At 38.8% G+C, this 27090-nt stretch overlaps 1 protein-coding gene across 42 annotated transcripts in view; it reads left to right on the top strand.

Moving 5' to 3' along the window:
- Positions 1-27090, top strand: part of trdn (triadin) — a 446963-nt gene that overhangs the window by 319092 nt on the left and 100781 nt on the right. For 33 of the 42 annotated variants that reach the window (XR_011954524.1, XR_011954519.1, XR_011954525.1 and 30 more), the window contains 9 exons: positions 51-71; positions 1377-1421; positions 1701-1745; positions 3959-4003; positions 6612-6632; positions 7864-7908; positions 9316-9360; positions 10491-10535; positions 15775-15795. Coding sequence is in view for 33 of the 42 variants with exons in the window: in XM_072555968.1 (XP_072412069.1) it covers positions 51-71; positions 1377-1421; positions 1701-1745; positions 3959-4003; positions 6612-6632; positions 7864-7908; positions 9316-9360; positions 10491-10535; positions 15775-15795 (333 nt within the window). In the remaining 9 variants the exon portion in view is untranslated. The remainder of the gene's footprint in view (positions 1-50; positions 72-1376; positions 1422-1700; positions 1746-3958; positions 4004-6611; positions 6633-7863; positions 7909-9315; positions 9361-10490; positions 10536-15774; positions 15796-27090) is intronic. The other 9 variants (XM_072555941.1, XM_072555940.1, XM_072555959.1 and 6 more) reach the window with 9 other exon arrangements.

The raw sequence follows: 27090 nt of genomic DNA, 5'->3' as shown, positions 1-27090 counted from the left end.
ATTAAATCCAGCCCGTTATCTCATTTATTCATTTTTTTCTTCTTACACAGCAGTTCAGCCAAAAGCAACGGGTAAGTGACCTTTCTGGAGACTTCATTCAATAATGTTACTGTGTCATTTTCCTGGGATGAGATCTTTCTTTCCATGCAAAAGCTGTTGAGTTTAATGATTAGACCTTTTAGATGCAAGGTAGTTTTTTTCTATGCATTTTTAGACTTTGTGTTTGCAATTCATTCAATCTTCTGATAACATTTCTCAGTGTTTGGATTCAAATCAAATTTAGAACATTTGTAGTTCAACTCTGTGCCTTGCATGTTTATATATTATCAGTGGCATTGCACAAAATAACAATTAGTATACATTAGTATTAAATAGTTCTTAAGTTTGGGTACTTAGAAAAAGACAGACTATTTCTTATCATCATTAGTTTCCTAACTAGACTCAATACCTTAACATCCCCTGCAATGCCACAATACATATACTGTGCCTTGTATGTATTGTTGGGCTAGTTCTGTCAAGCCTCAAAGAAGATTTAGTTTGGCTTATCAGCCCCCACCTCATTTTCAGTGCATTCTATTTTATGGTGGAACCAATTGACAGTCACAAGACTTCTCAGTAGCACACCCTTGTATCATTGTAATATGATAATTTTATTAATCAGGTTCTCCACAAAATTGTACATTCTTCAAACCAGTTTCATTTCTGCCTCTCAGCTTAACTGTATAACATAGAATCATTACAAATATTCATTCTTGGCCCCCTGAATCCCCAAATATGATTTTTTAAATGTAAGTTTCCATAGTTGGTTCAATCATTCCATACAGATTCCATTTTATTTTCCTGTCATCGATTTGAAGCTAAATAGTCAATTTTTCTATCGGCTTGTTCTGTCTTCCTTCTTCAATATAGGAATTACACTTGTTCTCCACTAGTTTTTTTTCCACTACACCTTTTACAACAGATTATTACATATGTATAGTAACAACTCTGCCATCTCTTCTCACCTCCTTTTAAAACAGGTGAATGGCCACAGAGGTTTGTAGATAGGAGCAGAAACTGACAGTGGTCAGGTGATGAGCTTATTCATTTCAATGAAACATTGAAATAGTCAAAGTCAGTACTTGGGTTACAATAATCATATTCTCACCTGGATTCTCCAATATCTTAAGTTGTTGCTGTCCACAAAAGTAGCAGTAAATGAGTCGGGATAACAGCCTTTTTTGGGGAAACTAATACCTAATTTTTCATGCCATATTAGTTATTGCATGTATACATGAAATGCATTGGATATTCATCTTATAAGACTAAATTTGATTATTGTTCATGGGTAATTATAATTACTATTGAACCTAATTAAATTGTTCACCATATTTTAGATGCCAAAGCTGTGAAGAAAACGAAACAAAAACCTACGAAGGAAGGTAACACAAACATTCAAGCAGTGAGAGCTTTATGCATGTGAGACCTTATAGATCTCCTTTCTTCCAATGTTCAAGGTGTGAAATTGTGAGTTAGTCTCTGAAATGATTGGTTTCTCATGACTCTAAATTTACACACCAGCTGACATGTCCTCCTGTAAATGGAATGAAAATTAAGTTTAAACTAGTTAAAGCAAATACCTTGTAAAAATCAATTCACAATTTTGTCATAGACAATTAAATTATGTTTACTATTGAACCTAATTGTTTACCACAATTTAGAGGCCAAAACTGCGAAGCAAGTGAAATGGAAACCTACAAAGGAAGGTAACACAAACATTAAAGCTGGGAGAACTTTATGCATGTTTCTAACTTCTTAGTTCCCCTTTTTTCCATTGTTCAACGCATGAAACTGTGACGAGTCTCTGAAATGGATGGTGTATCATGTCTCTAAATTTACACACCAGCTTACATATCCTCTTATATATAGAATGAAAATTAGGTTTAATCTAGTTAGGGCAAATACCTTGTAAAAATAGATCCACAATTTTGTCATAATAACCATGTGGTCAAACCCAATTAACATCATAAAGCGATGTTCAAAACAGATTTCAGCAACCCTATCTTTCAACTCATTTGCTAAGGGATTGGGTCAAGTACTGCTAATTTTTCAGCCTTTGATGTTGTAAATGGGTGTTGACCAAAAACCATAGAGCTTATAAGACTAGTAGCAAGGCATCATTTAATCAATGATTGGTAATGTAAAAAGGGTAAGGCCTTTTGGCTAGAGTGTGTTCTTTGTTCTATATCTTTACCAAGCCCACAAGGCAAACCTAGCACATTGAACTGCTTATTTGTCTAAAAGTGCAGCATGGAGAACTTTCACATCATCAAATGATCTTTTTCAACATTGCTACCTATTGATTTGGTTCTGGAATGAAAGTTCCCCCTTCTGAGTTTTGCTCGTCTGAAAACTCCTATCTCGGGATGGAATATAACTACAGGTGTTTCATAGAAAAATAATGCTACTGAGTTAACCAGTACCAATACATAGATTTGAAATTCTAGAATACTGTTTGTTTCTTTAAATCGTTAAGGAATTAAATAATAGTGCACAACCTTTTAATGAATATTTATTATAAGAATCAATTCTGGATTACATTGCAGTGATGATTATAAAATCATAGAGTATAAGGTGATTAAAGAAAGCAATTGTCTTACGTTGCTATAACATGGAGACGTATAACCAAATCAAATGTGCCTCCCTATCCCTGCATTCCTAACGCTGTACAATTAAAATACTCACTAACCCCAAAACTGACCCCAATGGTTCCTAATCAAACTTCTTGAACTATGTTGTTTTCCTGGGATTGGAGCATTGTTGCTTTGCAAAGGTTGTTGAGTTAAATGATTAGATCTTTTACTTGCAGTTTTGTGTACTTTTGTGTTTGTAATTCATTCAATCTTCCGATAACTTTTCTTAGTGTTTGAATTTAAATCAAATTTATAATGTTTGTAGTTCAACTCTGTGCAGCTTGTACATTTATGTATTATCAGTGGCATTTTGCTATACAAACTAGTAGTATATATTAGTGTTAAATAGTTCCTTTTTTGTGTCTATTTAGAAAAAGCCAATCTATTTCTTTTCATCATTAACTGCCTAACTAGACTCAACATATTACAATCGTTCCTTATTAACTCATATACTGTGCCTTATGTACATGTGTGATAGTTTTATCAAGCCTGAAGGAAATTAAGTTCTGCTTGTCAGCCCATACCTCACATTTTCAGTGCATTCAATTTCATGATGGAAGCAGTTGTCGGTCACAGGACTTCTCAGTGGCTCTCAATAGTATCTTATAATCTGATAATTCTAATAATTAGGTTCTCCTCAAAATTGTATGTTCTTTGGGGCAGTTCCATTTTTGGCTCTCTGTATAACACTGATCATGGCAAATATTTTGTCTCAGCCCCCTGAATCCCTGAATGATTTTTTTAAAAGGTAAGTTTTAACAGAATCTGTTCAATTCTTTTATATCATTGATTTACTGGGCTTGTTCTGCCCCACATACTTCAACATAGGACTTACATTTGTTCTCCATAAGTCTTTCTTCCAATACACCTTTTATAACAGATTATTATATATCTGTAGTAACAACTGTCATCTCTTTTAAAATAGGTGAATGGCCACAGTAGTTTACAGATGGGAGCAAAAAGTGACAGTGGTCAGGTGATGAGCATATTCATCTCAGAGATGTTGACATAGCCAATGTCAGTACTTGGGTTACATTAATCATTTTCTTACCTGGATTCTCCAACACCTTCAGATATTGCTGTCTACAGAAAGTAGAATAAATAAGTGGGAATAACAACCTTTTTTGGGAAACAACTGCCTCATTTTTTGTGGCATATTAATTATTGCATGTATACATGAAATACTTTCAACATTCATCTTATAAGACTAATTATTGGTTATTATTTATGTGCAATTCAATTATGATTACTATCAAACCTTAATTCTATTATTTACCACAATATAGAGGCCAAAACTGTGAAGCAAGTGAAAGAAAAGCCTACAAAGGAAGGTAACACAAACACTCAAGCTGTTTCTAACCTTTTAGATCTCCTTTCTTCCAATATCCAAGGCATGAAACTGTGAAGTGAGTCTCTGAAATGGATAGTTTATCATGACCCCAGATTTACACAACAGCTTACACATCTTCTTATAATAAAATGAAAATTAGGTTTAATCTAGTTTAAGCAAATATGATAAAAATCAATTCACAATTTTGTTGTAATAAACCATATGGTGAAACCCAATTAATCTCATAAAGGGATGTTCAAATCAGAATTCAACAAGCTTATCTCACAGCACATTTGATAAGGGATTGGGTCAAGTAATGCCAATTTATCAGGAGCTGTTTAGCCTTCTATGTTGTTGGAGGATGTTGACCAGAAACCACAGAGGGTTTAAGATAATAAGCACAGCATCAATTTGTCAATGATTGATAATGTAAAACAGGTAAGACCTTTTGGCTGGAAATGTGTTCATGGTTCTACTATCTTTACTAATACCCCTCGGGTAAACCTATAGCATTGAACTTATTATTTGTCTAAAACTGTAGCAAGGAGAAATTTCACATCATTAAATTAACTTTGTCAACATTGCTGAACTGTTGACTTCATCCTACAACGCAATTTCCTTCTCCTTCAGGTTTAGTTTCTTTTCCAGAAAATCCATGTGACTTAGTTAACCAGTACCAGTACATTTGGAGATAGTGTTAACTGCAGATGCTGGAAAGTCAGAGTAAATAAAGAGTTAAGCTGGAAAAAGCACAACAGGTCAAGTAACATCAGAGGAGAAGGGCTGATGAAAGATTCTGACCTGAAACGTCAACTTCACTTCTCCTTTATGCTGCTTGACCTGCTGTGCTTTTTCCAGCTCAATTCTTTATCCACTCACTACCAGCACATAGAATTGAAACTTTAAAATTCTAGAATATTATTTGTTTCTTTAAATCCTAAAGGAATTAATAAAATGTTGTGAACTCTTATTTAAGTATTGTGAATAATTACTCTAAGAATCAGTGCTAGATTACATAATGCTGATGATTACAAAATCATAGAATGTAATATGATTAAAGAAACCCAATTCTGCTATATTGATGTGATACAGAGACATCCAACCAAATCAAATGAATCTCCCTATCCCTGTTTTCACAACACAGTACAGTTAAAATACACAGTGACCACAAAACTGATACCAATGATTCCTAATAAGATGTTTTGGATAATTAATACCAAATCTTGTGAATAACTCTTACCAGACATGAAGTTTACAATTCAAAAGATTTAGCAATTTATGAATAACATAGCAGCTTTGGCAAAGCAAAGTTAAACCGCAAAATAATTTAATTAAATTCTAACACTTAAATCCAATCCACTTTATTTTAGCTCTAACTCTTACACAAAGACGGACAGGAAAACAGACACAGTTAGGGGATAAATCAAAAGAAAAATAAATAAATGAGATGTAACTGGCAAGTTCACTTAAGCAGACTCCACGATCTATAACATCATCTTTATATGAGGTTACATCTTGCTTGGTTTCTGACAACACCAATGCATGCAGGTAGCTTCCAGTAGGCTCCAAGGAATATACTTTTAATTCTTATAAACTTAGATGTTGTTCTCTGAATTATTAATAACTTGATGATGAGAGGAGAACTAGGGAGCAAGCAATCACCATGCTGTAGTTTTCGACAACACAGTTGTTCTACCACAAATGCAATTCAAAATCTAGTTCAAACTCTGGCCTCTCCCTGGAGACTGACCATCTCCCCACTGAGTCCCAATTAACAAATAACATCTGCCATCAGCTTGAATATAATGCGCCTCTGGAGTCAGATTGTCAATAGAGTATTTTTAACAAGACTTAACTTGCCATTAACTTTCAGGCTTGGCCCCAAAAACAAATATCAGTTTGTTTGGTCTGTTCCTTTTTAAAATCAAGCTGTTGCTCACAATCCAAAGATCATCTTCAGCTCTCAGTTCATAGTTCCAAACCAAAGATGATAAAAATAATAACAAAAAAAAAGAAAAATCAGTGAGGCTTCTAACACCATATGGTAACTAATTACATGGAAGTATATTTTCAATGTTTCCCGATAACATTAAGATTTGGCCACATGTTTACTTAAAGATAGTTATGCAAAGTCCTAATATAACTTGAGTAGGTAGATGTGTCTTTGTTTCAACCCTTCTTAAAGAGTAGTTCAAGAAGAGATCCTACATAAAGTTATGATTGTACTGTTCTTTTTAAATGAAACATTGCTTCGACCAAGGTTCTTGACACTTGTAAACATCATTAAATTTTCTTTGTTGCTTGCTAATTGTCTTGAAATCTGAGGGTAAAAATAGATCTTTCTTTTGAGTGTATCTGGAGCGTGGTTGGCTGTCTCTGTCTGAAAGTTTTTTTTATCCTGCGTTTAAAGTTGTTTACAAGTTTATGTTTGAATCTTGCGTCAGGCCTCTCCCCTCTTAGACAAAATTGAGGAATGTTTTGTAGCCACTGTGAAACTGAAGAGGCTCTTTTGCAACTGTCTATTAGGCTGGCTATTTTATTTCTGCCCATGATAGGCTGCATTAAATCCAGCCCATTATCTCAATGTCTTATTTTTTCTTCTTACACAGCAGTACAGCCAAAAGCAACAGGTAAGTGACCTCTCTAGAGACTTTATCCAATAATGTTACTATTGTTTACCTGGCTGTTGAGATAAATGATTAGATCTTTTAGATGCAAAGTAGTTTTTTCTGTGTATTTCATATTCTGTGTTTGTAATTCACTCAATCTTCTGATACTTTTCTCAGTGTTTGGATTTAAATCAAATTTATAACATTTGTAGTTGAACTTTGTACACCGTGTGTGTTTATATATTATCAATGACATTGTGCTAAATAAACAATTAGTATACATTAGTTTTTAATAGTTCTTTAGTTTGGGCATTTAGAAAGTACCCTTATTCTTCTCATCATTAATCTCTGAACTAGATTCAATACCTTTACATCTCTGACAATTGTTCCTTATGAAGTTATATACTGTGCTTTGTGTAAATGCATGCTGGTATTGTCAGGCCTCAAAGAAATTAAGTTCCGCTTGTCAGCTCATACCTCTCATTTTCATTCTATTTCATGGTCGAAACAATTAACAGTCACACCACTTCTCAGTGATTCTCACTTATATCAATGTAATATGAAACTTTTATTAATTAAGTTCTCCTCAAAATTGTACATTCTTTGGGCCAGTTCTATTTTTGGCTCTTAACTTAATTGTATAACACTGACCCATGACAAAAAATCAGTCTCAGTCCCCTGAATATATCTTTCTACAGGAATTTTTCTATGGAGTCTGCTCAACAATTTCAAATGGATCCATGTTTTTTCCTATCATCAATGTGAAACTAAAGTCTGGACTTGTTCTGTTCCCCTTCTTAAATATAGGAATTACACTTGGTCTCCATCAGTCTTCTTTCCAATACATCTTTTATAACAGATTATTAAATATGTTTAGTAGTAGCTCTGTCATCTCTTTTCGGCTCCTTTTAAGATACGTGGATGGACACACTAGTTTGTAGATAAGAACAGAAGCTGATAGTGGTCAGGGGACGAGCATATTCATCTCAATGAGACATTGAAATAGTCACTGTCAGTACTTGGCTTGCATTAATCATATTCTCACCCCTGGATTCTCCAACACCTCAAGATGTAAATGACTGGGGATAACAGCACTTTTTGGGAAACAATTGCTCACTTTTTGTGCCATATAAATTATTGCATGTATATATGGAATGCATTGAATATTCATCTTATAAGACTAAATTTGATTATTATTCATGGACAATTATGATTAATATCGAACCTAATTAAATTGTTCACCACATTTTAGACGCCAAAGCTGTGGAGAAAACAAAACAAAAACCTACGAAGGAAGGTAACACAAACATTCAAGCAGTGAGAGCTTTATGCATGTGAGACCTTATAGATCTCCTTTCTTCCAATGTTCAAGGTGTGAAACTGTGAGTTAGTCTCTGAAATGATTGGTTTCTCATGACTCTAAATTGACATACCAGCTGACATGTCCTCCTGTAAATGGAATGAAAATTAAGTTTAAACTAGTTAAAGCAAATATCTTGTAAAAATCAATTCACAATTTTGTCATAATATACCATATGGCAAAACACAATTAACATCATATGATAATGAGCAGATTAAAATTCATCAAGCTTATCTCACAACACATTTGTTATGGGATTGGGTTAGGTTATACCAATTCTTTAGGTGTTGCGCAGCCTTCTATGTTGTAGGAGGATGTTGACCAGAAACCATAAAGGGTTTAGAATGATAAGCACGGCATCATTTTGTCAATGGTTCATAATCTAAAACAGGTAAGACCTTTTGGCTAGAAATGTGTTAATGGTTGGACTACATTTATCAGCTCTCCATTAAAATGAATTTAATTTCCATTCTCTTTATTAGAAGATATAAAAGCATTAAATTTATGATCTGTTGAAAACCACAGCAAGGAGAAATATCATATCATTAAGTGAACTTTGACTGCATTGCTACCTGTTGATTTGGTCCTGCAATGAAATTTCCTCTTTAACAGAGAAAAACAACTTGTCAGAGTTAACGAGTTTCAGCAAATCAAATCGTAACTTAAAAAATCGAGAATATTATCTGTTTCTTTAAATCTTTAAGGAATTAAAAGACAGTTGACAACACTTTAAAATGTCTTTATGAATATTTATTGTAATAACCAATTCTGGATTACATGATAGTGTTAGCTACAAAATCATGGAACATAAGGTGATTAAAGAAAGCCAATTATCTTATATTGGTATGACATGGAGACACACAACCAAATCAGATCAGTCTCCCTCTGACTATAATCCAACATAGTACAATTAAAACACTCAATAAACTCAAAATTGACTCCAAGTTCTGTCACCTCTTTTCAGCTCCTTTTAAAATAGGTGGATGATCACGTAGTTTGTAGATAAGAGCAGAAACTGATAGTGGTCAGGGGACGAGCATATTCATCTCAATGAGACATTGAAATAGTTAATGTCAGTACTTGGTTTACATTAATCATATTCTCACCCCTGGATTCTCCAACACCATAAGATGTTGCTGTCTATAAAAGTCGCAGTAAATGAGTCAGGATAACATCCTTTTTTTGGGAAACTACTGCCTCATTTTTTTGTACCATATTAATTATTGCATGTACACATGAAATGTATTCAACATTCATCTTAGAAGACTAATATTTGATTACTATTCATGGTTAATTGATTTATGATTACTATTGAACCTAATTCTATTCTTTACCACAATTTAGAGGCTGAAACTGTGCAGAAAGTGAAACAAAAACCTCCGAAGGAAGGTACACAAACATTCAAGCTATGAGAGCTTTATGCCTGTTTCTAACCTCTTAGTTCTCCTTCATTCCAATGTTCAAGGCATGAAATTATGAGTGATTCTTCTGAAGTGGGGGCATGGTTTATTGTGTCTCTAAATCTACGCACCAGTTTACCTATCCTTTAATACGTTGAATGAATATTAAGTTTAAGCTACTTAGAGAAAATGCCTTATAATAATCGATTCACAGTTTTGTCATAATAAACCATATGGTGAAACCCAGGTAATGTCACAAAGCAATGTTCAAATTAAAATTCAGCAAACGTATCTCACGACACGTTTGCTAAGGCCTTGGATCAAGTTATGCCAATTTTTGCGAAGCACCATTCTATGTTGTAGGAGCATGTTGAACAAAAACCGTAGAGGGTTTACAATCATGAGATGCAGGTGCATAACTAGGCCAATCATCCTCTGAACCATCTAATGAAATCATGGCTAATCTGCTAATGCTTAGCTCCACTTGCCTACCATTTCTCTATCACCCCTTGATTCCTCCATCGATTAAAAGTCATTCTATCTCGGCCTGAGGTAAACTCAATGATCCACTTTTTTCCTATCATTGATATAAAACTAAAGAGTCAATTTTTCTCCGAACTTGTTCTATTCCACTTCTTAAATACTGGGATTCCATTTACTCTCCACCCGTCTTTTTTCCACTACACCTTTTATAACAGATTATTACATATGTATAGTAACAACTTTGCCATCTCTTCTCACCTCCTTTTAAAACAGGTGAGTGGCCACAGAGATTTGTAGATAGGAGCAGAAACTGACAGTGGTCAGGTGATGAGCTTATTCATTTCAGTGAGACATTGAAATAGTCAATGTCAGCACTTGGCTTACATTAATCATATTCTCACCCTGGATTCTCTAACACCTTAAGATGTTGCTGTCCACTAAAGTAGCAGTAAATGAGTTGGGATAACAGCTTTTTTTGGGGAAACACCTGCTCATTTTTTTGTGTCATATTAAATATTGCATATATATATGAAATGCATTGAATATTCATCCTATAAACTAATTTCTGGTTATTATTCATGAGCAATTAAAATATGATTACCATCAAACCTAATTCTGTTGTTTATCACAATTTAGAAGCCAAAACTGTGAAGCAAGTGAAAGAAAAGCCTACAAAGGAAGGTAACACAAACATTCAAGCTGTGAGAGCTTTATGCCTGTTTCTAACCTCTTAAGTTCTCCTTTCTTCCAATGTCCAAGGCATGAAATTGTGAGTGAGTCTCTGAAGTGGGAGCATGGTTTATCGTGTCTCTACATTCACACATCAGTTCACATATCCTTTTATGAATAGAGTGAAAATTAAGTTTAACCTAAATAAAGCAAATACCTTATCATAATCGATTCACAATTTTGTCATAATAAACCATGGTGAAACCCAGTTAATGTCATAAAGTGATGTTCAAATTAAAATTCAGCAAACTTATCTTACAAAACATTTTCTAAGGGATTGGGTCAAGTTTTGCCAATTTTTCAGGTGCAGCGCAGCCTTCTATGTTGAAGGAGGATACTGACCAGAAATCATAGAGGGTTTAATATCATAAAATGTAGGAGCGTAAGTAGGCCAACCATTCTCTGTTGTTTTCAATGAGATCATGGCTAATCTGCACATCCTCAATTCCACTTTGCCGCAGTTTCTTTATCACCCCTTGATTCCTCAATTGATTAAAATTATTTCTGTCTCCGCCTTAAGTACACTTAATGATCCAACCTCAGCAGCCTTCTGCAATAAAAAAACAACACATTCACAAACCCTGAGACAAGGTATTCCACCTGATCGATAGGAAGTGAGTGGCCAGTCTGAGATTACTCTGAGATTATGTCCTCTGGTTCTTGGCTCTCCAACAAGGAAAAATCACTTTTCAGCATCTACTCTATCAAGCCTGGAAAAATCTTCTGTGTTTTAATAAGCTCATCTTTACACTCCATTTCCCTTTGAAATAAAGCCCTCATTCCACTTGCATTCCTTTTTTTCCACTGAGCTTGGATACTAGGTTTTTATGAGTTATGGAAAATGCATTCATATTATGGTCAAACAAGAGGCACCACTCACCCAGGAGATATTTGACATTCAGGTAGGGAAACATCAGATTGCTGTCAGGAAAATGGTGTCTTAGTAACTATAAAGGCACCCTTGCAGCACTGCATTCCATTCCCACACTGCATTCTCACCCACTTCCAAGAGTGTTAACATCTAGGCCTGGATTTTCACCTTTTACACTTTCTATTCTCCTTATTCTTATCCCTCAGGCCATCGATTACTTCTCCACCAGCAGTGACCTGTACTTCCTGCCTTTAGCTGCATTGGTCTTCTCCTGCAAGATGGTTGACCTCTGAGGTCCAATAATTGGGAGCCTTTAGATTAAATATAACTGCTAAGCTTTCAAGATGGATGGTGTTGAATTTTCGGTCATTGGTACATGGACATGACGATTGATGGTTAACTTATAGATTCAGAGCATTTTCATTGTGTCCAATACAATAGTGGAAGCAAAGATTGTAATTCTGTTCAAAAGTGGGGAGTGTATCTTTGAACACCAGTGAAGAGTTTTGAGAAGGTTTCTAGCTCAGGTTGAGGTTTTAGATGGAGGTTTGCTCACTGAGCTGGAAGGTTCATTTCCAGACATTTCATTACCCTACTAGGTAACATCTTCAGTGGGCCTCAGGCAAAGCATTGCTGAAAATTCCTGCTTTCTATTTATATGTTTGGGTTTCTTTGGGTTGGTGATGTCATTTCCTGTGGTGATATTATTTCTTGTGGTGAACTCACTTCCTGTTCCTTTTCTCAGGGGTTGGTAAATAGGGTCTAACTCATTGTGTTTGCTGATAGAGTTCCTGTTGGAATGCCATGTTTCTAGGAATTCTTGTGCATGTCTTTGTTTGGCTTGTCCTAGGATGGATGTGTTTTCCCAGTCGAAGTGTGTCCTTCCTCATCCATATGTGTGGATGCTAGTGAGAAAGGGCCATGTCTTTTTGTGGCTAGTTGGTGTTCATGTATTCTGTTGGCTAGTTTTCTGCCTGTTTGTCCAATGTAGTGTCTGTTACAGTCCTTGCACGGTATTTTGTAAATGGCATTAGTTTTGCTCGTTGTCTGTACAAGGTCTTTCAAGTTCATTATCTGCTGTTTTTGTGTGTTGGTGGGTTTGTGGACTACCATGATGCCAAGGGGTCTGAGTAGTCTGGCAGTTATTTCCAAGATGTCTTTGATGTAGGAGAGAGTGACTAAGGTTTCTGGACGTGTTTTGTCTACTTGTTTGGGTTTGTTGTTGAGAAATTGGTGGACTGTGTTCATTGGGTACCCATACTTTTTGAATACATGGTGTAGGTGATTTTCCTCTGCTCTGCTTAGTTCCTTTGTGCTGCTTCATTTGTGGGTGTTGGGATGATTGTTTCTGTAGTTCAATATTTGGTCCATGCGTGTTGTTTTCCTGTACATGCTGGTTTGAAGTTGCCCATTGGTTGTTCAGGAATTCTTGGGTGGAGTGGATGGAGTGGCGTGAGTGTTCTACTGAGTGTTTGGTATACCTCCTTGGCCAATCTGTAAGTTGGTGTTCCAGGTAATGAGACAATGGGTCTGACGGGGGCTCCTGATTTGTGAAGTTTGGGTAATCCATAGAAGGGTAGTGTGTTGGATCTATCTGGTTTCATTTTTTGGAAATCGGTCTTATTTATTTCTCTCGATTTCTGAAGTTTTTTGAGTAGGGCTGTGATTCGGTTCTGTAGTTGTGGGGTTGGGTCTATTGCCACCTGTTGGTAAGTGTTGATATCTGTAAGTATAGAAGAATTCATGAAGACCATCATACACACTAAGATAGATGAGGATAAAATAATGGTCTGCTTTGATGTTATAGCCCTTTTTACATTAATCAACATTAACCTAGCCAAGGAAACACTGACTACACTATTAGAAGACCCAAAGACACATACATTAAAAACCACTAACTTCATCAATAAGGACGGTATCATCAAGCTAATGGACCTATGCCTTATTACACACGTCACCTTCAACAACAAAACCTACAGACAAACCGACGGAACACTCATGGGATCTCCAATATCAGGGTTCTTAGCAGAGGCAGCAATGCAGAGACTTGAACAAACAGCTCTGCCAACCATCCAACCTAAACTTTGGGTCCGCTACGTGGATGACAGCTTTGTCATCACTTAACAAAACAAATTAGATGAAGCCTTCAAGACCATCAATAATACCCTTACTGGCATAAAATTCACTAAAGAGGAGGAAAACAACAACAAACTGCCATTCCTAGATGTCACAGTAGAGCGAACAGCCAATGGGGAACTTCAAACCAGCGTCTACAGGAAAACAACACATACCAACCAAATATCGAACTACAGAAGCAATCATCCCAACATCCACAAATGAAGCTGCATCAGAACATTATTTCAATGAGTCAACACACATTGCAGCACAGAGGAACTACACAGAGCAGAGGAAAATCACATATACCGTGTATTCAAAAGGTATGGGTACCCAATGAACACAGTCCGCCGATTTCTCAACAACAAACCCAAACAATCAGGCAAGATAATGACTGCCAGACTACTCAGACCCTTTCGCATCATGATAGATCACAAACCCACCAACACACAAAAACAGCAGTTAATGAACTTGAAAGACCCTGTACAGACAACGAGCAAAACTAATGTCATTTACAACATACTGTGAAAGGAGTGTAACAAACACTACATTGGACAAACAGGCACCAACTAGCCACAAAAAGACATGACCCTCTCTCACTAGTATCCTCCCATATGGATAAGGACGGACACCACTTTGACTGGGGCAACACATCCATCCTAGGATAAGCCAAACAAAGACACACACAAGAATTCCTAGAAACATCGCATTCCAAATGGAACTCTATCAACAAACACATTGAGTTAGACCCCAGCGACCAACCTCTGAGAAAAGGAACAGGAAGTGACTTCACCACAGAAAATAACATCACCACAGGAAATGACATCACCAACCCATATAAATAGAAAGCAGGAATTTTCAGCAATGCTTTGTCTGAGGCCCACTGAAGATGTTACCTAGTAGGGTAATGAAACATCTGGAAATGAACCTTCCAGCTCAGCGAGCAAAGCTACATCCAAAACCAGTGAAGAATTGGCAGAATCAAAATTGGCACAATCTCTACGGAGGTATTATTAGGTTCTGACCAGGTATTTTAGACACATGAACAGGCAGAGAATAGAGGGATATGGACTCTGTGCAGGCAGATGGGGATTAGATAAGAACAGCGTCATGGTTGGCACAGGCACAATGGGCTAAAGTCCCTGTTCCTGTGCAGTACTGTTCTATGTTCATATACCAGGAGACCGCTGGAACCTTCATGAAAGCTTCATTTCTTTGTCCATGATTTCTTTGCTGGGTTTTGTTGAAAGAACTTGGCCAAACCACCAATAGTTGGAGAAGACTCCCATGAATACTAAAATTCTGTGATACAATATTGTGAAGGGAAAGGTGATAGCTGAACTTCTGCAGTAGTCAGTTTGAGTTGATAAAATTTACCAACTGCAACATCTTATGATGTGCGTCATATTTAATTTGTTCTGAAATTAGCTCCGGTGACTGGACAGCTAGTTTGCAATATAGATTAATGCCAATTCCTGCACTGTCCCCTTGCCTGAGGTGTCGTGACCTTCTGGTTAAACTCAACATCAGTTGTGTCTCTCTAATGAAAGATCATCTTATGGTCTGATAGGGAAAAAATGATTTCGTTGCCCTGAATTTGGACACTTAGTAAGTTTCCAGATTATGTTAGACCTTATCATTCAATCTATCAGTAACTTGCAGATGCCACACGTTAACTGTATTACATGTACTAGTAGAACTGAAGAGAAGAGTCATGTACTGCTGTAGTAAGTCTGACTTTACACATGTAATGGGAAGTAATGAGACATTTCCACTTTGGTCACTGACTTTTATATCTAATTACTTCAACAGCATGACTCCATATGAGTTTTAGAAATCAAAATGTGGAACTTTTAAAAATGAGTGTCTTAATGATTGGGACTCTGAAAGCATGAAATAAACAATGCAAGATGCTGAACTGGATTTTAGGAGCAGAACTATTCTGAACGTGAAATACAACTTTTTAACCACCAAGTTTATCAATGAATGTGTACTCTTGATAGACATTCTCACAAGTATGCAGTGACTGCATGATATCATGCATCTCTTCAGCATTACAGCCAACCTTTAACCATTAAAGGAGGGGCAAATTGATTGATGTTGCTGATCATTTTTGCAAAACGAATGTCCCATCAGGACTAAGGAACATTTTTCTCAATAAAGCCTGTGTTGTTATCTAATATTTTTACTTTTTTTCTTAAACAGCTGAAAAGCAAAAAGTAACAAGTGAGTGATTTTCATGAGAATTTTATTCTGGCTCTGTTTTTGAGATTGGAGCTTTCATTCTTTATAAAGCTGTTCTTTGAAATGGTTTGAGCTGTTGGCATCTAAAAAGTAAAGCATTGCATGAATTTTCCATTTATGTCTGTTTAAGTAGTCTGATAACTTTACTGTTTTGTTTGATTTGAATCAAATTGTGTCATTATAGCAAAGATAGCCTAAGCTGCTAGTATCAAGGCAAACGTGTGCATGGATTTTGTGTTTACAGCTGTTTGAAAGTTCTGATAATTTTGTTTATTTCTTCCTAAATTTTCTCCAATTATTTTAACACTTATGCAAAGTTAGTGGAAAATGACAGGACACCAGTGCAAAAGGAGGCCCTTCAGCCCATCTTGTCTGCGCTGTCTCCCTGTAGCAGTAAGTAATCTAATGTAATGTTGCCGGCTTCCCCCATTAGCCTTGCACATTCTTCCAGTGGCTCAGTGGCTAGCACTGCTGCCTTACAGCACCAGGAACCTGGGTTTGATTCAATTTTCAGGCGACTGTGCAAACTCCACAATTCTCCCAGTGTCTGCATGGGTTTCCTCTGGGTGCTCAGGTTCCTCACTGTTCAAAGATGTGCACGTTAGGTGGCATGGCCGTGCTAAATTGCCCATAATGTCCAGGGATATGCAGACTATGTGGATTGGCTAGGGGAAACTCTGGGTTATCGGGATGGGGTGGGTCTGGGTGGGATTTTCAGAGGGTTGGTGCGTGATTTTCAGAGGGTTGGTGTGGACTTGATGAGCCGAATGGCCTGCTTCCACACTGTAGGGATCCTATGGTTCCTACTCAGGTAATAATCCAATTCCCTCCAGAGTGCCAGCATTGAACTAGCCTCCACCATACACTGGGAGTGCCCTCCAGATCATAAGAAGTTGTGAAATGAAAAAATTTCTCTTTATGTCACCATTGCTTCTTTTCCCAATTACTTTAAATGTGTGCACTTTTGATTTCAATCTTTCCATCAGTGGAACAGTTTCTCTCACTTTGCTCTGTCCAGGCCCTTTAGGATTTCAAATGCATCTTTAAAATCTCCTCTTTACTTTCTCTCATCCATGGAAAACAGTCCAGACTTCTCTAATCTATCTTGAAAACTGACCTCTGGAACCATTTGTTGTTGTCTGCACTCTGTCGAATGGTTTGCATTTTTCCTGAGGTGCAGCACCCAGAGCTGGATGTAATACTCAGTTAACCGCTAACTGGTATTTTATACAAGGTTAAGATAACTTACTCACTTTTATCTTCTATGCTTCTATTAGTAAAGTTTAGGACATTACATACTTTATTAACCACTCTCCATAGCTGTCTTGCCACTTTTAATGATTTAAGCAGATGTATGCTTAAATCCCTTTATTTCTGCACCCATTTAAAGTTGTGCCCTTTATTTTATGGTGTTGTTTCAAGTTCTTATCAAAGCTGATCACTTCATACTTCTCCTCCCTAGGTTCACAATACACCCACACTTTGAATCATATGGAAGTTTTGAAATGATGGTTTGTACACCATAGTCTAGACCAATGATATATACCAACAAGAACATGGGTCTTAACATTGTCCTCAAAGGAACTCAATTACATACCCTCCTCCGGACTGAAAAAACATTAATTAACCATTGCTTTTTGTTTCCTCTAACTCAACCCATTCTGGTTTGAAGTTGCTGCTACTCCTTTTAGTTCAAGAACTAGTTGATTGTCCACATCCACATTGAGAGACATTTAATTAAATGCCGTTAAGGTCCAATTTTATCCCATCAACAGCATCACCCTCACTGATATCTCTTCAAAATCTCAAACAGATAAAGCCAAAATTAAAACAAAGTTATGTGGATACTAGAAATCTGTCATTAAAGTAGAAAATGTTGGAGAAACTCAGCAGATCTGGCAGTGTCTGTGGAGAAAGAAACAGAGTTTACTTAAAGACTTGGCTATTGTTTTGAACTGCAATGATTGAAAATTATGGTTTCTATATTGTGAAAAAAAGATGGAGGAGAGGCAAGTTGAACAGATGGGAACGCTGTCCCAGACCAAAAGGCAAGGGGATTGTGGATAACAGAAGCACAATAGGACACAGAGTCCATAAGACCATAAGAAATACAAGTGGAAGTAAGGCCATTCGGCCCATCTAGCCCACTCCGCCATTCAATCATGGCTGATGGACATTTCAACACCATTTCTTGGACCATTCTCTTAAACTGTCTAAATCTTTCTGCAGCCTCCCCACCTCCTCAGAACCACCTGCCTGTCCACTTAACTTCGTATCATTGACGAACTTCACCAGAATGCCCCCAGTCTCTTCATCCACATCATTCATATAAAAAGGGAACAGCTAGGGCCCCAACACTGAACCCTGCGGGACACCACTTGTCACCAGCTGCCATTCCGAAAAAGAACCTTTTATCCCAACTCTCTGCTTTTGTCAGACAGCCAATCCTCAATCCATGCCAGTAGCTCACCTCGAACACTATAGGCTCTCACCTTACTCAGCAGCCTTCCATGAGGTACCTCATCAAAGGCCTTTTGGAAGTCTAGGTAGATAACATCCACTGGGTTTCCCTGGTCTAACCTACTTGTTACTTCTTCAAAGAATTCAAACAGGTTTGTCAGTCATGACCTGCCCTTACTAAATCCATGTTGACTTGTTTTAATTTGACTCTGCGCTTCCAAGAATTTAGAAATCTCATCCTTAATGATGGATTTTACCTACAACCAAGGTTAGGCTAATCAGCCTATAATTTTCCATCTTTTATCTTGATCCTTTCTTGAACAAGGGGGTTACAACTGCGATTTTCCAATCATCTGGGACTTTCCCTGACTCCAGTGATTTTGAAAGATTTAAACCAAAGCCTCCGCTTTTTCTTCAGCCACTTCCCTCAGAACTCTTGGATGTAGCCCATCCTAGTTTTTAGACCTTTTAGCTTATCAAGTACTTTTTCCTGCGTAATGGCCACCATCTTCAACTCTGCCCCTTGACTCTCCTTAATTGTTGGGATATTACTCATGTCTTCCACAGTGAAGACTGACACAAAGTATTTATTAAGTTCTTCAGCTATTTCCTTATCTCCCAACACTAGCCTTCCTGTATCAATTTGGAGCTGCCCAATCTCTACTTTTGCCTTTTGTTTGTTTCTTATGTATTGAAAGTAATTTTTACTATCATTTCTAATATTTCTGGCTAGTTTATCTTCATATTTGGTCCTCTTCTTCCTTATTTCTCTCTTTGCTATCCTCTGTTTGTTTATGTAGTCTTCCCAATCTTCTGATTTCCCAGTGCTGTTGGCCATTTTATAGGCTCTCTCTTTTTCAGTGATACATTTCCTGAGTTCCTTCATCAGCCATGGTTGTCTAAATCCCAACACCGCCCCCCCAGTAATCTTTCTTTTATTTGGGATGTACCTTTGTACTGTGTCCTCAATTACACCCAGAAACTCCTGCCATTGTTGCTCTACTGTCTTCCCCACTAAGTTCTGCTTCCAGTCAATTTTTGTCAGTTTCTCTCTCATGCCCCTGTAATTACCTTTATTTAACTGTAACACCATTACATCCGATTTTACCTTCTCTGTTTCGAACTGCATACTAAACTCTACCATATTATGATCACTGCCTCCTTAGTGTTCCCTGACTTTAAGATCTTTTATAAAGTCTGGCTCATTACATAGCACTAAGTCCAGAATAACCTGCTCCCTTGTGGGCTCCATCACAAGCTGTTCCAAAAAGACATCTTGTAAGCATTCCATGAATTCCCTTTCTTTGGATCCAGTGGTAACATAATTCACCCAGGCCATTTGCATATTGAAGTCCCCCATGATCACTGTGACCTTATCTTTCTGACATGCCCTATCTATTTCCTGGTACATCTTGCACCCCTAGTCCTGACCACTGTTAGGTGGTCTGTACATAACTCCCATTATGGTTTCTTTGCCTTTGTGGTTCCTCAACTCCACCCACACAGACTCCACATCATTTGACCCTATGTCATTCAGTGCCATAGACTAATTTCATTCTTAACGAACAGGGCAATCCCACCCCTTCTGCCCACCTCCCTGTCTTTTTGATAAGTTGTAAAATCCTTGGATGTCTAACTGCAAGTTCTGAACCCCGTCTCTGTGATGCCTACTACATCATAATCATTTACAATGATTTGTGCTGTTAATTCATCTATTTTGTCTTGAATGCTTCGAGTATTCAGGTAAAGCAGCTTAATGCTAATTTTCTTATCCTCATGATTTCCATCACCTCTACCTAAGTTATCCTTCCTTTTTGCTTCATTCCATGTCTGTCTTGAACTTAAACCGTGCACACATGCTAACCCGCTACTTATCTTTATACTTGACTCCATGCTCCCTGTTGCTTTCCCTTTCCTGACCCACTGGTTTAAAGTCCTAGTGACAACCCTATTATCCTTTTCACCAGAACACTGGTTTCAGATTGGTTCAGGTGGAGACCATCCCATCGGTACAGATCGCCCCGGTTCCAAAACTGATGCCATTGTCCCATGAAATGGAAACCTCTTTCCCACACCAGTCTCTTAGCCATGTGTTTACTTCCCTAATTTTCTTCTCCTGTTGTTAATTAACACGTGCCTCAGGCAGTAATCCAGAGATTATGACCCTCAAGGACCTGTTCTTCAATTTTCTTCCTACTGCTTGATTATCCCCAAACAGGTCCTCCATTCTAGCCTTGCCTATGTTGCTTGTGCCAATGTGGACCACAACAACTGGATCCTCTCCCTCCCGCTCCAATATCCTTTCAAGCCGGTCCGAGATGTCTTGCACCCTGGCACCGGGCAGGCAACACACCATGCAGGACTCCCGGTCCGGCTTGCAAAGGATACTATCTGTCCCCCTAATTATAGAATCCCCTATAACAACTAATTGTCATTTTGCTCTTCCCTCTTGAATGGCCTTCTGCACCATGGTGCCGTGGTCAGCTGGCTCATCCTGTCCACAGCCCTTTTCCTCATCCGTACAGGGAGCAAAAATCTCATACCTGTTGGACAAGGTCAAGGGCTGAGGCTCCTCCACTCCTGAACTCAGAATCCTCCTACCTGCCTCACTTACGATCACACCCTGTTGTTCCTGATCATTAACTGAATTTGAATTACTTAATCTACCGGGTGTGACTGCCTCCTGAAACAAAGCGTCCAGGTAACTCTCCCCCTCCCGGATGTGCCACGGTGTTTGAAGCTCAGATTCCAGAACATCAATTCTGATTCGGCCACTGCCAAAATATGTACCTGAAACTCCCGAGGTATGTTTATATATTTAAAAATTACCCTCCAGGTGTACCACTGGTCCTTGCAGTCGCTCCCCTCACTCCAACTTCCGCTGAAACAGTGAAGTCACAGGTTTACAGCATGGGAAACAGGCCCTTCGGCCTAAATTATCTATGCCACCCAGTTTTCACAATTAATCTAGTGTCATTTGCCTTCATTTGGTCCATATCCCTCCATACCTATCCCATCCACATACTTGTCTAAATGTTTCTTAAATTATAAAATTGTGCTCGCCTCCACCACTAATTCTGGCAACCTCTTCCAGACACTCACCACCCTGTGTCTGAACAAATTGCCCCATGGACCCTTTTGTACCTCTGCCCTTTTACCTTAAAGCTATGCCTTATTTAGGTTTTAGACTCCCCTTTTAATAGTAGGCCGACCAGAACTGCATGCAGTATTCCAAACGTGGCCTCACCGACACCTGCAACAAGATGTCCCAATTCTTATACTAGTGGTCTGACTAGCATGCAAGCATGCTGAAAGCCTTCTTCGCACCCTGTCTACCTATGACTCCACTTTCAAGGAACTATGAACCTGTACCACTAGATCTTTGTTCTATAACACTCCGTCTCTCATAATCCTCTCTAACAAGTTACCCACCACAGATGTTAGGCTCACTGGTCTGTAGTTATTAGGCATTTCCCTGCAGCCTTTCTTAAACAAGGGCACAATGTTAGCTTCCTCCAGTCTTTGGGCATTTCACTCGTGGCTATCAATGATGAAAATATCTCAGACAGGGGCCTCGCAATTTCCTCCCTAGCCTACCACAGTCTTGGGATAGACTACATCAGGTCCTGGGGATTTATCTAACTTAATGTGTTTAGGAATTACAGCATCTCCTCCTCTGTAATGTGGACGGTCTTTAAGACATCATTATTTATTTGCCCAAGTTTTCTCACATCTTGTCAGTAAATACTGATGAGAATTATTATTTAGGATTTCACCCATCTCTTGTGGCTCACATAGACGACCTTGTGGATCTTTGAGGCCCTATTCTCTCCCTAGTTACTATTTTGCTCTTCATATGCATGTTGAATCCCTTTGGAATATCCTTTACATTATCTGCCAAAGCCATCTTGTGTCCCCTTTTAGCCCTCCTGATTTCTCTAAGTATACTCCGACACCCTCTGTACTCATCAAAGAATTCACTTTATCCCAGCTGCCTGTACCAGTCATATGCCTTCTTCATTTTCTTGACCAGGACCTCAATGTTTCTAACTCTACTCCTGTTAGCCTTACCCGACACGCCAGAAGGCATTGGCCCTGAACCCTCATTAATTCAGTTTTGAAAGCCACCCACTTAACAGACACCCTTTTGTCTGCAAACAGCATCCCCCAGTCAACTTTTGAAAGTTCCTGTCTAAGACCTTCTAAATTGAGGAATGGCCAAATTTGGAACTTTAACTTGCGGACCAGACCTATCCTTTTCCAGAACTATTTTAAAACTAATGGAATTATGGTCACTGGTTGCAAAGTGCTCCCCCTTTAATTTCTGTCACTTGCCCTGCCTTACGTCCCAAGAGGAAATCAAGTTTTGTGTCTTCTCTAGTAGGGCTATTTACGTACAGCATGAGAAGTTCTTCCTGGACACAAATCTCTCTCCATCCAAGCCCTTAACACTATGGCAGTTTCAGTTGATGTTAGGAAATTTAAAATTCCCTACTAATACAACACTATTAATCTTGCAGCTGTCTGCAATCTCCTTGAATATTTCCTACTCAATTTCCCACTGTCTATAGTGCAATGCTATCAAAGTGATCTCCCCTTTTTTATTTCTGAGTTCTACCCATACAGTCTCAGTGGATAAACCCTCAAGAATGTCCTCTATCACCACTGCTATGATGTTCTCCCTAATCAGAAACTAACTTCCCCTCCTCTCTTGTCTCTCCTTCCACCCTTCTTATAGCATCTGGACCCAGAACATTGCCAGTCCTGTCCCTCCGTCAGCCATGTTTCTGTAGTAGTTATAACATCCCAGTCCCATGTACCCATCCTTGCCTAGAGTTCATTTGCCTTCTCTGTGCTGTCTTTCTCTTTAGACCTTCTTTTTCATCTTCTTACTGCTTTGAAACCCCCACCCCAACTCCCCCCACCACCACCACCACCATCACCACCATTCTAGTTTAAACTCTCTTGAGTGACTCTAGCAAATCTCTCTGCCAGGATATTGGTCACCCTCTTGTCCAGGTCCCCTCTACCAAGAAGAGATCCCAATGATCCAGAAGTCTGAATCTTTGCCTCCAGCACCAGTTCTCAAGCCATGCATTCATCTCCAAATTGTCCTGTTCCTACTCATGGCACTAGAACTCATCCAGAAATTACTACCATTGAGGTCCTGCATTTTAACCTTCTGCCTAACTTCCAAGACCTAATTCCTTTCCTACCCATTTGTTTGGTACCATTGTATAAAACAACCTCTGGCTGCTCACCCTTCTCCTTAAGAATTTCATGGAACTGCTCAAAGAAATCCTGAACTTAGGCACCAGGTAGGCAACACACCATCATGGAGTCTCAATTACAGCAACAGAAATATCTGTTTGTGCCCTTCACTTGCAAGTCCTCCACTTACTAACACTCACTTGGACTTTGCCGAACCCTGGTCTACAGCAGAGCCATAGTGCCACAGGCCTTGCTGCTGCTGTATTACTCCCCTGAGGGGAAATAGTCACAGGAGACTCCTGCACTGTCTGCCTGCCACTCCTGGCTGAACCTGGGACTTAGATATGATGCAGAGCTGGGCTGAGGAGTGGCAGATGGAGTTCAACCCTGCCAAGTGTGAAGTTGTCCATTTTGGAAGAACAAATAAGAATGCGGAATACAGGGTTAATGGTAGGGTTCTTGGTCAGGTGGAGGAACAGAGGGATCTTGGGGTCTATGTACATAGATCTTTGAAGGTTGCCACTCAGGTGGATAGAGTTTGTAAGAAGGCCTATGGAGTATTATCGTTCATTAGCAGAGGGATTGAATTCAAGAGTCGTGAGGTGATGTTGCAGCTGTACAGGACTTTGGTTAGGCCACATTTGGAGTACTGTGTGCAGTTCTGGTCGCCTCACTTTAGGAAAGATGTGGAAGCTTTGGAGAGGGTGCAGAGAAGATTTACCAGGATGTTGCCTGGAATGGAGAGTAGGTCGTACGAGGATAGGTTGAGAGTTCTTGGCCTTTTCTCGTTGGAACGGCGAAGGATGAGGAGTGACTTGATAGAGGTTTATAAGATGATCAGAGGAATAGATAGAGTAGACAGTCAGAAACTTTTTCCCCGGGTACAACAGAGTGTTACAAGGGGACATAAATTTAAGGTGAAGGGTGGAAGGTATAGGGGAGATGTCAGGGGTGGGTTCTTCACCCAGAGAGTGGTGGGGGCATGGAATGCGCTGCCCGTGGGAGTGGTAGAGTCAGATTCATTGGCGACCTTTAAGCGGCATTTAGATAGGTACATGGATGGGTGCTTAATCTAGGATAGAAGTTCGGCACAACATCGTGGGCCGAAGGGCCTGTTCTGTGCTGTATTGTTCTATGTTCTATGACCACATCACTGTAATTAGTTTCTATCACACTGTCCTCCCTCTGTATGCTCCTCAGTGTGTTCAACTGCTGCTCCAACCAATCATGCAGTCTGTGAGGAGCTGTAGCTAGTCACACTTCCTGCAGACACAGTTATCAGGGATACTAGACTGTTCCCTGATCTCCCACATCTGGTTAGAGGAGCATACCACTGCCATCTCTAACCCTTCACATCAAGATAAAGAAAGAGTCCCTCCTTGCTAATCACCCTCCTCACCAAAGTCCACACTTAAACCTCCAGCAACTCTTCTCAAAATGGCCACTCCACTCAAGCTTGCCTCCCTTTTATTCACTCCTGGGTGGTCACTGGTGCCTGAGCTGACTTCTCCAGAATCTTCCTCAATTGCTGCTCAGCAGCACCCTCTGTTGGTGAAGAGTAGGTATTAATATGAAACAATTTCTTTATCTAGCAGGAGCAGCTCTCTGAAAGCTCGTGCTTCCAAATGAACCTGTTGGACTATAACCTGGTGTTGTGTGATTTTTAACTTTATCTAGCATGTCTAGTATTCTACCTTAGTGCACCTCAATCCTTTTTTCTACTTCTAGATGCGAGCACCCACAACCCTGAGAATTCAATATACGTCCTCCCCACCCACCAGTTAACCTCCCCAGTAGATTATTGATCCCACTTCTGTTAAGGTGCAATCTGTCCCTTTTGAGTAGGTGCCATTTAGTTCATAACTGATCCCTAAATTGCAAGAACCTGCATTGGTACCTGCTGCACGATAGTGCAAGCCATGCAATAACCCTCACTATTTTTCTATTTCTATTCTCGTTAGATTGCTACATTTGAAGTCATACGTTTTAAATTCATCCCTTGTTCAAAACTATACAGGACCATTATGCCTGCCCCCTCAATGTTGTCAATACCGTCTGTAATAAGTAATTTTTTTTCCTTTTAATATGTTCTGTGCCTTCTCCATGATATCCTTTACCTTGGCAGCAGGGCCACAGCACATCATGTAGGACTGACAATGATGTTTATAGGAATTCCTGTCTGCCCCGTGACTATGGAATCTCTTGAAACAACGATATTTCTACATTTTGTTGTTTGTATGTGTACATGACATTGGCTGTTGGTGTCACGATCCAAACAACGCTCTTTCAGGGTATTTGTCACTTCCAGCAGTGTTCAATATGTAAGTACCTGTTTAATAGCTGCACACTGATGATTCCTGTACTTCCTGCCTCTTCCTATACTTCCTGATGGCCACCCAGCTACTATCTGGAATACTTCCTCACTGTGGGGTGACCACCTCATGGAATGTATGATCCAGGAAACTCTCATCCTCCCTAATGCTCCGCTGTGACTCCAGATGTGCCTTAAAAGATATCCTGAAGTCGAGTTGCTGCTGGCATTTCTGACAGCATGAAATATCCTGAATTTCCCAAAAGGTGCAGGAATTGCAAGCAACTGATTGTTAATTTATTTTTAAAAGTCATGAATGAGCAATCTTGCTAATGTGCTATAAATGTCCCTTTAGCCAGCTTTTTCAAAAGATATACCCTTGCAGGAGTACGTCCCTTCTTGGCTTTTATCTTGTTCGCTGGCTCAATAGTCCAATATCTCCAGTTTGTATTTGTATGCAAAGGTCTATTACTCTGTGCGTTTTAGACATTATGAGTGCTGTTTCAATGTGATAAAAGCAGCTTTGTTGGTTTTCAATACACTTGCATGTCAATGTGGAGGTAACTAAGACAAATCGAGGCTTAGTGTGGCTATCATTGCAGTAGTGTTAATGATATTAATTAGGTGCTGATTTAGTTTGCATGGTTTTTGAGTGAGCTTCAATCTGGATCTTGTTGCAAATGTGACATATTTGTGCAAAATAATCTATGTTCTGGCTTACTGAGAATAGATTGTTCAGCAAGATTTCTTTTGCAGAATTCCTATCTTTCAACAGTTCTATAACAATCAAACAATCATAGTTAATCATGTGCATCAGAAGGAGTGTAATTCAGTTTCTATGCAGTAGAAGAAATCGTTGCAATGGTTGTCAAGTGCTCATTGCTGGTTCTGTGAAATCATCGCATCTCACTATTTTATTCTGGCTCACATGGTTTATGGTTCAGAGGATATGTAAAGTAAAAATCAGTAATCTCTCTTCCTCACAAGCCTGGGAAATGGCATATTCCATGTTAGCTCCAGTAAAGTATGTATTTCTCTTTGTGTGATTATCTCCTCCCAAGTGAAACAGATTCCGATTTGCATCAGGGCTTCTAGAACATTCTCTGTGATGGAAAAATGTTCCTATATTCCCAATTTGCAGACATATTTGAATTATATTGTTTCAGACATTTTACCTGGCGTTATCACAGCTTTTCATTGCAGATGCAATTTTTGTCAAAAGCCCCCTTTTCTTTAATGGCAAACAATAGCCTTGCAATAGCTGCTCTGTCATCGTAGTTCCTCCACCTATCAAA

The sequence above is a fragment of the Chiloscyllium punctatum genome, chromosome 3 (genome assembly GCF_047496795.1).
Source record: "Chiloscyllium punctatum isolate Juve2018m chromosome 3, sChiPun1.3, whole genome shotgun sequence".
NCBI lineage: Eukaryota > Metazoa > Chordata > Chondrichthyes > Orectolobiformes > Hemiscylliidae > Chiloscyllium > Chiloscyllium punctatum.
Note: the sequence above shows the minus strand (reverse complement) of the source record. Positions and strands in the feature narration are given on the sequence as shown.